The 13,328-nt window shown below is 36.9% G+C and overlaps 1 protein-coding gene across 1 annotated transcript; it reads right to left on the reverse strand.

The window, feature by feature from the left end:
- Nucleotides 1–927: 927 nt before the first annotated feature.
- LOC127674691 (synaptonemal complex protein 3-like) lies at nt 928–10,792 on the reverse strand. Its single transcript, XM_052170341.1, has 8 exons — nt 10,630–10,792; nt 9,756–9,819; nt 9,487–9,521; nt 7,358–7,475; nt 6,490–6,589; nt 5,956–6,054; nt 3,690–3,794; nt 928–1,002 (listed from the first exon to the last, which is right to left on the reverse strand). Exons 1-8 carry the CDS (start codon nt 10,790–10,792, stop codon nt 928–930), a joined length of 759 nt encoding a protein of 252 aa, XP_052026301.1.
- Between the last annotated feature and the right edge of the window lie 2,536 nt (nt 10,793–13,328).

The raw sequence follows: 13,328 nt of genomic DNA on the forward strand, positions 1-13,328 counted from the left end.
AGGGTGGGGACACAGCAAACAGCTTTTTCAAAGTTGCCATTTAAGTCAGCTCAGTAGAGGAAAAGAGGAAGGTGGGCTTGCTGAAGAAAGGGAGCATTTTAAAATTCGACTGCCCATATGCCATATGTCTGTTGATATATTAGAGTAAGACACATGTACTTTATATATATTAAGAACAGGCACAATGAAGAAAGACAATATACCATAAAAGGAAAAGCATACTTATGTGAATTAAGTACACAGAGAACACTCTGAAGTACTTATTTCATGTCTGTAACTATCAGTAACTTAAAACATAAAGAACCCCTTAGAAACTTGGTCAGTATTTACAATTCCTATTTCATGTTGGGAATATAGTCCTGTGGAAAATGAGGCAGGAAAATAGGGCCAGCCACACATGACCATGAGTCATAACGAGATTACAAAACCCGAAAAAAAAAATCATCCATTTGACTGCCCTAAGGATTGTACAAAACCCTTCCAGCAAAGAACACTAATCACATGACCTGCCAACCAAGTCTCCATCCTTTTAGAGTACCCTGACTTTCCCTTTTGTAATATAAAGCACCTGGACACATCAAATGGGGTTCTTGAGCCACACACTTACTCAGGCCCTTCCAGTTCTGTGCAGCAGAGTTCACGCTTTTATTTTTACTTCTATTAAGTCTAGACTTTAACTACTACTACCACTATGTGTTTTGCTCAATTCTTAGCAATGAAAGGAACCTAGCGTTTATGTCATGGGTGACCTGAGAGATTCCCTCCAGTATAAGACATTAGAAGGATCCCAGAATCACACACACACAATAAGTAATGAAACCATTCTCTTAATCGACTTTCTATATAAGCTATAGAAGTTTAAAAAAAGACAACTTAAACATGTCTCTTAAGTTGAAGAACATTCACTGTAGGCTAAGAATGGGTTATTTAAGAGAAAAATAGAATTTTAGGAGTTGTTCTAAATGCTTCATTGAGAGCAATGTCAACTACAACGAGAATAACCTATTAATTCCAAAAATATGTTTAAACTTTCAAATTTATTAAACACATTTTTGTTAAGTTTCTCTGGACAATTATTTTTTTGGGTTTTTTGGGTTTTTTTTTTTTTTTTTTTTTTTTTTTTTTTTTTGTCTTTTAGAGACAAGGTTTCTCTGTGTAGCCCTAGGTGTCCTAGAACTTGCTCTGTAGTCCAGGCTGGCCTTAAAACTCAGAGCCACTTCCCTGTGACTCCCTACTGCTGTGATTAAAGGTGCAAACCAAGGCCTCCTGGCTCAAAATGCAAATTATTATCTTAAAAGGCAAATTATATCTTAAAAGGCAAATTATTAAACTTCATATTTGATTAATGTAAAAATGAAACTTGGAAATATTTGATAACATTAGTATGCAAGTGTTTGAAATGTTATTCTAGGAAATTATTTTTCATTTTACATTCAGACCAGTTCCCCTCTCTCTTCTCTTCAGTTCCTGCCTCTCCTCCTCCCCTCCCCCAATCCACTCTGTTTCTCTTCAGAAAAGGCCAGGCCTCCCATGGACATCCAGCAGCCATTGTATATATCAAGTTGCACTAAGACTAGGCACTTCATCTCCTATTAATGATAGACAATGCAACCAGTAGGAGGAAAGGGTTCTAAAGTCAGGAAACAGAGATAGCCTCTGCTCCCGCTGTTAGATCAAGCTACACAGTTGTAACAGCAGAGGGCCAAGGTCAGGCCCATGGAGGTTCCCTAGTTGTAGATTCATTGTCTAAGAGCCCAGATTAGTTGATTCTGTGGATATTCTTGTGATGACCTCACTCCTCTGACTTCTCCACTCTTTCCTCCCCCTCTTCCACAGGATTCCCTAAGCTCTGTATAGTTGGCTGTAGGTCTCTGCATCTGTTTCTATTAGTTGGGAAATTATCTTTGAAAACAGATAAAACATCCTTAAATAGAAAAGTAGCTATACTCAGGATATCCTTTTTATTTTTTTTTCTGAAACAGGGTTTCTCTGTGTAGCCCTGGCTGTCCTGGAACTCACTTTGTAGACCAGGCTGGCCTCAAACTCAGAAATCCACCTGCCTCTGCCACCCAAGTGCTGGGATTAAAGGCGTGCGCCGCCGCGGTGTCTTTTTTTAATTTTTGAGACAGGGTTTCACTTTGTAGCTCTGGCTGTCCTGGAAATTGCTTTAGGTAGACCAAGCTGGCCTCAAACTCAATAGATCTACATGACTCTGACTCCCAAGTGCTGGGAGTAAAGGCATGCACTTCCATGCCCTGCCTTCATGATAATCATTACTATTTCATAATTATGATAATTGTTACTTAATCCTCCTAAGGATACTTGCTATTTAACAGCAGATCAATCTTAATGACATTTTGATAGCCCACGGAAATGAAATTTGTAATGTCTTAAATCTAGTATGTAGTCAAGGCATGCTGGTACATGCCTTTAATCCTAGCACTTGGGAAACAGAGACAGTTTGTAAATAAATGAGTTTCAGGCCAGCCTAGTCTATATAGTAAGTTGCAGGCCAAGCAAGCCTGCATAGCATGATCTTGTCTCAAAAAACAAAAACAAAGTAAACCCTAATATATATAGTCAGCTAGATTAATGTCTTAAATGTTTAATGCCAAAACATGAACTCAAACTCTTTAATACATTTTCCTAAAGTGGGTTAAGCAATTTAGAAAGTATATAAAATGGACTGAAAGGGGTTTTCTTTAAAGAACCATGTAAATGAGGAATAGAGGTGCTCACCTGTTGTCTCAGGTGCTTTGGAGGCTGAGGTTCGAGGACTACCTATATCTAAGGACGACTATATCTAATCTTTTAGGTTCAGTGTTAGACACCATCATGGCAAACATGGTAAGACCTTGCCAGAAAAATAAATGAAATAAAACCTGCCATGCTGTGGTGGTGCACGCCTATAATCCCAGCACTCTGGGAGGCAGAGGCAGGCAAATTTCTGGGTTCGAGGCCAGCCTGGTCTAGTCTACAAAGTGAGTTCCTGGATAGCCAGAGCTATACAGAGAAACCCTGTCACAAAAAAAAAAAAAAAAACCAAATCCCAAAAACCAAAAAAATAAAAGAAAAAGAAAAAAAGAAGAAAAAGAAAAAAAATAAAACCAACATAACTTTCTATACCTGAACTTTGTGCCTTTGGGAGTGATAAATATAAAGTCAATATCCACACTTTAATCATTTTTATTGATAAAAACTCAACAGTGTCATAAAGAAAAGTTCACTGCATTATAACAAGAGGCAAACCCTTGAAATACAGGAATAGTTGATACTAACATATTCTAAATAAAGGATGAGGGTAACAAACTAATGACTAAAGATCTTATCATTTATACTAATACTTGTCTTAAAACATGGCTGCTAGCTGGCATTTGAACTGTATCGCTTCAGTTTATGTTCCTTCTTCAAATATTCTTCCCATCAAAAGAGCACGGACTGGAGAGACTGGCGAACATTTGCCATTTCCTGCTGCTGCTATTTAAAAGGGAGAGAGAGGGAAAGAAAGAGAAGGAAGGAAGGGGGAGAGGGAGAGGGAGGGAGGGGGAAAGGGAAAGAGAGGGAGGGAGGGGGGAGAGAGAGAGAGAGAGAGAGAGAGAGAGAGAGAGAGAATATTTTCATTTTAGTGGTACTTATCAACCAGGAAGTGCTTTCATTAATTCATTTTTCCAATTTGAAACATAACTTACGGATTCTCTCATAATTTTTCTCTGCAGCTTATTAATTTCCTCCTTAAGTTCACTTTGTGTCCCAGTAAGAAGAGCATCATTCCTGATCTCCAGGTCTTCCAAATTCTAAAATGCAAAAGGCTAGTTTATCCCTAGGGCAGTATTTTTTCACCTCAAGTTGTAAAATTTTCAAATAAAATTTCAAAAGTGAATTTTAAATATTGAATACACATTATTTCAAGTAAAAAAAAAAACATTCCAATTCAAGAAAAGCCAAATTTCTACTCTTGAGATGCAAAGTAACTCAGACACCAGCCAAATGTTAATTATAGAAGATCCAATGGTACTCGCTGATCAAAAAATGGTTTGAGGAAATATTAAGGTCAAGACAGGGAAAGGAGAGAAGGAGATAGTTGGGCACAGAATCACAAGGTTCACAAGCACAACTGGAAGGACTGAGAGCTTGAAAGTTAGCCTGTGAAACACATACACTTTTTAAGAAAATGAAAAATATAGAAGCAAAGCAGGGTCTTCTTAGCAAACATCATAATTGGGAGTAGTTCTACTAATTTTCTCAAACATCAGGCTCCATTCTACTTAAGACCAAAAGTCAGTGTGACCTAATGTGAGATGAATTTACTAAAGGGGAAAATAATCTAAAAAATGAGATCCTTTTACAAGTAATTAATAGCAAAATTCCTCTTTTTGTTTTGTAAGACAGTTTCTCACTATATTAGCCAGGCTACCTTCCAACTTTCCATCTATCCATCTGTCCAAGTCTCTTCAGCACTAATATGCATGTGCTGTCCATTTAAAACGATACTTTAAATCTTTTCTAATCATTTTCCAGTGAGATAAATCACCAACCAAGTCATAAATACCACATTAAATACTATGGAGAAAATAAAAGATTATAATAGATAATTGCTCCTTTTCCCAAAGAAAATAAAAATTTAAACTGAAATAATACAAAAACTTTACATTGGGAACGATAGTGCAGCTTCATATAAAGTACAAAGTGGGAAATTATTCCAGCTTGTGTAACAAAGGAACCAATTTGAATTAATGAAAAGGAGTTAAAAACATTTAAGTGAGGGGAAGACAGACAGCAGGTACAAAGAAAATGATTATGTAGAAAGATATGTATATTAATGGACAATTAGAATAAATGTAACCTCAAAAGTGATTCGTGTCATAGGGCTTCTTCAAAATGGAAAATGGGAAGTTAATATACTTACAGGAAAAACAACGCTTTAAAAATATATGACAAGTCTATGAAGCATTGACTGAAGAACAGAAAAAAACAGTTTTCATAGTACTAGCAAAGGATCCTAAGAATATTAAATAGCATGTGCTAATTATGAAATAAATGTTAAATAAATAAATAACTATTGAAATAAAAAATGGTAGAATCCTAGTAGATACTGAATGTGAAAACATGGGCTACAGAGGAAATAAAAATTATACTAATTAACAGTAATATCTGTTGATATTATCGATAACATACTTTTATCAGTACCAATTAACAAATAGTTTTCAGGGAACAGTAGAGCAAACTGCTAAGAACTGTATTTGGAAACACATAAAGTAATTTGTGTAGAAGTTAAAGTACTTTAAAATACTTGTTTTAAAATTATTGTTTATACTTCAACTTACCAGTATAAGCTTAATTCTCAAGCAACAACTTTATTAATCTTTATTAAATTCTGAGCTAACATTACAAATTTATATATACAGTTATTTTAGTCGCTGCAATCAATCATTCTAAAATATAACATACCAGAAGCTATTTCCCTACTAAGTTTCCAAAAAGGGTTTGATTTAATTTGGCTCCTGCCTGAGGCTGGAGAGATGACTGTACCAGCTGCTCTACCACAGGGCCTGGGTTTGATTCTTAGTGCCTACAAAACAGCTCGTAACTTTAACTCCAGTTCCAGGGCATGTTTTGCCTTAAATCCTTAAGAAGATTTATTTCAAGCATTTCCTATTTAATATCTACTGGGATACAAAGACAAAGACCATAGAAATGATATGCAATCTTTCTCTTTTCAGTTATGTAAAAAACGACTAAACTTGAAGAATGTCTATACTACATGTCAAGTATATATCTACAGAAAATTCACAACTTATCTTCTGTATTTAACAACTTCCATGAAAACATTAGAATGCTAGATAACTACTATTCATATCAATTAGAAACAATTAATTCAAAGTGGAAATTATCTTATTCTCGTAAGAAAAAATATGTACTTTATTTTAAGGAACATACGTTATCATGCAAATATACCTTTAAGAATTCTTCATGTACTTGTTGAATTGTTCTCAGTCTCTGGCTCTGAATAAATCTAGCTTGTTGAAAAACCTTCTCCTGTTCCTTAAAATCATTCTACAAATACAAAAAAAAACCTGCATTAACAATTTAGTAAGAGCTGGTTGTTGCTGTGGGTCACATATGTGTAAGGCAAATGTAGTCCCTCTGAGGTATAGCTTGAACCCTAAAACTTTAAATTAAGAAAACAATACTATTCTAAACTTAGCAAAAGACATTTTAAGATGAACGCCCTTAGTATTTTCCTATAGTAAGCATTATGTCTAAGTGAGGCTACTCTTACTCCTCACATGCTATGTTTCCCCTTACTCAGCATCCTAAAATAACCCTCACACAGGGTAGGAAATCATCTTCAAGACATCACTCATTCTTGGACATTTCATTCTTGGACATCTTTCAACAAGCTTGGATGTGTTTCATTCAACTCAGATAGCTTCACTATTCTTACTTGAGCTTTACTTATAATAGAGTAATTACAATTGTGATACCGACCACAAGCTTCTCATGTTGTTCTCGAAATTTCTTAAAATCCTCATCCCATTGTTCAAACAGATTTGTAAATGCCTGAGCAGACTCTTCATTAAGCTGTGCCCTGAAAGGCATAATAATGTTTTATCTCTTACTATTATAAAAACAACACTCAGTAATAACGTTACCTCTTATACTATCATGTAAACAACACTTGAGACAAAATTGAATTGACACACTTTCACAGCATAAAGAGGAAATAACAGTTAAATACTTTGATTGAAAACTCTGAAGTAAATTAGATTTATATTGATTGTAGATCTTTTTCCTAATATAAATGTCGCTCTCATGCAGCAGCTTTTGAAAACTAAGCAACTTTTATCATACTTATCAATTTTCAGAAAATATTCTCTTTAAAGAATTTATTTTTCATTTTTTCTACCGAAGGTAGATTCTCACAAATTATCAAATGATTTACAAGTACAAACATTTCACTAATTTCCCCACTCTCCATTTTGACACAGCCACAATTTAGCATAAAGCATGATGTTTAATATGTTCAAATTGACCTTTCTCTACACTGTCAGTCATAGCTGACAACTGTTATGACATAGCATAACAATTATTAGATTTTATTCATCTAAAATTTATCCAACTAATTTCAAGAGTAAATACCAAGGAGTGATAAACCTCAATTGTTACTTGAAGGGTTGTTACTTAAATGTAATCTTCACTGGCTTCTATGAAGGTAGGATGTACCTTCCTAAAGAAAACTCAAGTCAAACATTTTCACTAGACTTCCAAATAAACAGATTTATAGCATTTTTCTTGAGTGATTTATATTAGTATATATTAAAATTGACATAAACATGGTTCTTAAAGAACAACTTACAGTGCATCTTCATGTGAGTTCCAAACGTCTTTCATTTTCATCTCAACTCCCTCAAAAGATTGTTGGGCAGATGTCTCCATTCTTTGTCTCTTAGCAGTAAGAGCACGGTTAATGTCAACTATATTAAAAATTAATGTTGGTTAGAATTCAATGTCAAAGAAAATTATTTTGTTCCTACATATTCAGATAATTACAAATATGAGTAATGTGTACTCATCAATAGCAAAGACATTTAAAACTAAATTTTAAAATGCTATCAACATGATAGTACACAATTTTCATACTTTGAACATCTGGTATTTTGAATTTTCTGACCAGGTCTGTTCCATCAGCAAGTTCGATGAAAACATTCCATATTTAAAACTTTGAAATCTGAAACCTTTCTGGTCCTAATTATTTTTGTGCAAGCACACCACAATTAGGCTTTTTCTAATGGATATTGGGAGAGATGATAAAAATTAACTAATAAACAAAACAAAGGGGGAAGGTGGATGTTATCTACAAGAAAAGAATTAAATAAAAAATTCATAAAACATTCTATACTAGAAGCATATGATTGCCTGAGTTATTGTTTGAGAGAAAGAAATGAAATAGTTTATTAAAAATAGAATCTAAAAAAAGGTTAAACCTAGCACCTGAGATACAGAGACAGGTGGACCTCTGTCAGTTTCAGGCCAACCAGGTCTACAGAGTGAGTTGTAGGCCAGTCTGGTCTACAGAGTGAGTTCTAGGAAAGCCAAAGCCACAGAGAAACCCTGTCACTAAAAACAAAAAAATAGTTCATTTAATTATTAAAATTACTTGTAAAAGAGACTGTCAATGAGAAGCTAGGGCTGTTGCTCAGTTGGTAAGTGCCTGCTTATGGTATCTTTTTAGTATGCTTTGGTTATCCTTTATATTTCATCAAGCTTCTATACGGCAAATGTCAAATATTCAGTCTGTGGCCAGCCTGTCTGACATATCAAGTTCCAGGCCATCCAGAGCTGCATATTCAAGCTGTGACTCAATAAGGAAAAATATTCTTTTTACCAGTTACTTTTAGTAACCATAGCAAAGCTCCATTATTATATCAATAATTTATCGTATTTTATCAGCTAAATAAAAGTGTTTCCTATAATAATATATGAAAGAGATGATCTTAGCTGCTATAATACATGGATGAAACAATATATTATAAAACATGTGCTTCTTCCAAAGAAGTTGATTATATGAGTAGTCTTTAAAGGGATCTGGTATTAACTATTTTTGTATGTGTGGGGAATGGTTGGCTGCATCTATGCCAGTGCACCATGAACCTGGTTCCAACTAATGCTAAAAGAAGGCACTGGATCCCCTAGGACTAAAGTTAAAGATGGCTGTGAACTACCATGGGTGTTCTGGAAATCAAACTGGATTCCTCTAGAAGATCAGCCAGTGCTCTTAAACCACTGAGCCATTTCTCTGACCTCTATTAACTTTTTTAAAAAGAGTACTGTCCCCTTGGTTGGGTTTGTCTGTCCTTATAATGTCAACATCTATGAGGTTAAGTCAAAAATCTACAGTGTTAATGCCAGCCCCATACCAAGACTTTCTTAAAACAAAGTAAACAACAGTGAATATTCTCTCCATGAAAGCCAGTATCACTGATCTTTAACACTGTTCTTAAAACAAAAGAGGTTTTTGGCTAGTATTTTAAAATTCTTACTAGCAAAGTTTCACATAATTTACTAGAATGAAAATAATAAGGACTTATTTAAGAAGCTTTGATTTATACCGCCTATTCTTAAAAAAGGAATACAGTATAAATCCTAGAAAATAAATTGAATTAAAAAAACTAATATAGACGGCAAAAGAAACTGATATACAGAAATACTACATCACTTCATCTGTTCAAAGAAGTATAAAAACTTTTCTTATTTTCTTCTTCTGGAATTCCATTAAAGTTACATGTCCTAAAACATCAATTTTACTTCTCTCACCACGGAAACATTTAAGGAAGAATATCTATGATGCTAAATCATAAATATTTATGAAAAATCTTATGAAAACAAGGCATTAAAGAGCAGAAATATATTGTCTAACATTTTATGCAAATTGTTATGTAGCTTTAAACAATTTTTATAAAAATATAAAGATACCCAAAAACATACCTCCAATTTTTCCAAGAATAACCTCTACCTTTTCCCTATGAAAAAAATCACATTTTTAAAAATTATTAAAGCTGGCACTGTAGTTCAGTAATAGAGCATTTCCCAAGCATGCATAAAACCCTCTGTTGGATATCACTGTTCAATTAAAGATTCATAAGGTAAAATAGTTTGGGAGAAATAGCAAATATTTTATGTATGCTACTTGTTACATAAACAAAACAAACAGTTCTTGAAGAACATTATTCAGCAAACATTTTTTAATATTTTACCCTGCATCTGTAAACAGTTCTATAGGACTTTTCTTCCCATGTGAATCAGATGCGGAACTCAGTTCTGTTGACAAGAAAAAGAAAAACACTTTTGAAATTAAATGTTATTTTAAGAAACTGAAATAAAGCAGGGCATGGTGGTGCACACTTTTAATCCCAGCACTTGGAGGCAGAGACAGGCAGATCTCTGTGAATTTGAGGCCAGCCTGGTCTGCAAAGAGGTCCAAGTCACCTAGGGCTGTAACACAGAAAAACCCTGTCTGGAAAAACCTAAAAAAAGAAAAAAAGAAACTGCAATGAAACAGTATATTTTATATTTTTTCACAGACATTTGACAACTTTGTATTAGATACATCAATATAAAATTTTCTTTGACAGATGAAGTTAGATCACAATTCATGGTCATTTGTAAAAACAAATTTCCAAGTCTTTCTTAGATAAAATTAAATAGAAAACATTAAATATTAAATAGTATTAATAATAATCATTAATAGTATTAATATTAAATAGTATTATTAACATGTTAGAACTTCAAAGGCAAGACCACATGAATTTCTAGAACTTAGATATGGGAATATGAACATCAGATGAGAGCAAAGTGCATGAAAGAAACTAACAGATTTTAAGTTCAAAACAAAAGTACTAGAAGATATCATCAATATTCAACATTTATAAGCTTTAAATTTTCTTTTAAAATTAATAATATGTGTATGCACACACACATCAGTGTGGTAATCAGAGGACAGGTTTCTGGAGTAGATTCTTCTCCTGTGTGATCTCTAGGGATTAAACTCAGATCCTCTCTGGCTCACATGGCAAACACTTTTTACCCCCTGAGGCAGCTTGCCAGTGCCCAACATTTGACACCTTATACCTTCAATGTCACTCCTCTGTGAAACACTGGGGTGCTGAAAGTCATCATCAAAGGTATAAACTGCTGAATGTTCTTCCTCCTCTGTTGGTGTGCTTTCAAATTCTTCAGGGTCCCTTGGTGTGCTTTCAAATTCTTCAGGGTCTCTTCGTCCATGGGGAAACATAATTGTGTTTTCTATTTTAAAACAGAATAAGTAACAAATCTTTCAGCCAAGCCATCCGAATCCAAAGGCATTATTTAAATTAACTTAGAAAACTATCATATAAAACCAAGATGTTCTTATTTGAATAATGTTGGTTTTCTTACTTTAGTGAATTTCAGGTATCAATGTAAAAAGAAGTTAAAACAAGGTGGTTTAACTTGGACTACATTTGCACCCCTTCACTCAATGTTCTGAGTTTTATGAATCTTTTGTTTGCTAATTCTCTATACATTTGAGCAAAGAAGTAAGTTTGCAATGTCATTTGCACATTTGCATATATGTATATATGTGTATATATATATATATATATATATTTTTTTTTTTTTTTTGCTGGAAAAATAGAGCATGAGCATGCCAAAAATCTGCTCCTAACAAAATAAATATTAAAAGCAAAAATTTTAATATTTACAGCAGTAGGAATGTAGCTCAACAGTGCAGCTCATGCCTTTCAAACTTCAACTCATTCACAGCCTGCCCCCCACCTTCCCCTCATCCTCCACAACTCCTTAGCATCCATTTCTTCCTTGCTCCTCATACCCTTACCCAGATCATCCTTATTCCTAGCCCTTCCCCCCAACTCACCACCCTTAACTTTTCCTTAACTTTTTCATAAGCCCCAGCTCCTATTCACTCCTTTCTTCTACCATTTCCCAATTCCTATTCTCTCCCATCATCCTAACTCCTCCTCAGCTCCTGAACCCTAAGCCTTTCCCCTGCTCCTCCATAACTTCCTCATCTTCTGTTTTCTCCTTGCTTCTCATTACCTCTCAGGTCTTCCTCATCTGTAGTCTCTTCCTAGATCTTCCTCATATCCGTATCTTTTCTCCTGGCTTTCCCCAACTTCTTTCTCGCCTATCTCTTCCCCAACTCCTCCTCCTGCTAAGCTCCTCCCCAGCTTCAAATTCCCCACTGTCCCTTCTCTTCCCAACTCCTCATCACCAGGTATTCCCTCCTTGCTCCTCCTTTTCCCTACTCCCCAAACCTCTACTCCCAATTCTGATTCCTAGCCCTTCCCCAACTTCTACTCTCCCCCATTATCCCCATCCTCTCCCTACCCAAGTCTCTTTGCTTATTTTCTCTTTGTTCCTTATCCCTGGCCAAGTCTTTCTTATCCATAGTCTCTCCCAAGTTTTCCTCACCCATCACTGCCTCAGCTCTACAGTCTCCTCTCTAGCCCCTCTCCATCTTCTCCTCACCTTCAGCTCCTATTCAATTTGTACAGGCCAGCCAGTGCTTTTCCTCCCCAAAACATCCTCACTCTGTATTTCTTGTTCCTTACCTGTCCCCAGCTCCTCCTCATCCCCAATCCTAACCATGCCCCTGATCTTCCTTACCCTTACCCTCAAAGGGAAAGCCAAGCAGTCTCCAACCCCTCCTATCAGTTCCCCAACTCATCCCCCTGGTAAGCTCCTCCATACCTTGAACTGGTCTATAGTCCCTCCTCTTTCCAACTCCACATCACCCAGAATTTATTCTTACCACCACGATTTCTTCCTTGCTCCTAACTACTCTCCCTGCTCCTCCTCCTCCCCCAAAGAAAAATTAACTGGAAGAGACTACCTATAAGGAAGACTTGGATAGCTCTATATCTTTACCACCAGCTTCTCTTCACTACTAGTGTCTGCCTTCAGTCCCCCCACCCCGACTCCCCAAGCCCCACACTCTAAGTTGCCACCCCTGTAATGACAGCAAATACCTCCCAGGGTCTACACATTGCTCTATGCTTTCCTTCCTTCCACTTAGGTTTCAACCCATTCAAAGCCCAGCAAGGATCACTACCACTTCCATGTTCCTGTCAACGACCTCAGCAAGGTTCACTGTCACTTCCATGTTTCCTCTCAGCAAGTTCAGCAGGGACCACCACCACCTCCATTTTCCCCTCCGCGACCTATGCAAGGCCCACCTCCGCCTCCATTTTCCCTCCGGACCTCTGCAAGGCCTACCGCTGCCTCCATTTCCCCCTCTGGACCTCTGTAAGGCCTACCTTTGCCTCCATTTTCCCCTCCGGACCTCCGCAAGGCCTGCCGCTGCCTCCATTTTCCCTTCCAGACCTCCGCAAGGCCTACCGCTGCCTCCATTTTCCCCTCCAGACCTCCGCAAGGCCTCCTACAGCGGCCATTTTCCCCTCCGGACCTCTGCAAGGCCTACCGCTGCCTTCATTTTCCCTCCGGACCTCTGCAAGGCCTACCGCCGCCACCGCCATTTTCCCCTCCGGACCTCTGCAAGGCCAACCACTGCCTCCATTTTCCCTCCGGACCTCTGCAAGGCCTACCGCTGCCGCCATTTTCCCCTCCAGACCTCTGCAAGGCCTACTACAGCCTCCATTTTCCTCTCCGGACCTCTGCAAGGCCTGCCGCTGCCTCCATTTTCCCCTCCGGACCTCTGTAAGGCCTACTACAGCCTCCATTTTCCCCTCCGGACCTCTGCAAGGCCCACCACAGCCGCTATTTTCCCCTCCAGACCTCTGCAAGGCCTACTGCTGCCTCCATTTTCCCTC

This window comes from Apodemus sylvaticus, chromosome X (genome assembly GCF_947179515.1).
Source record: "Apodemus sylvaticus chromosome X, mApoSyl1.1, whole genome shotgun sequence".
Lineage (NCBI taxonomy): Eukaryota > Metazoa > Chordata > Mammalia > Rodentia > Muridae > Apodemus > Apodemus sylvaticus.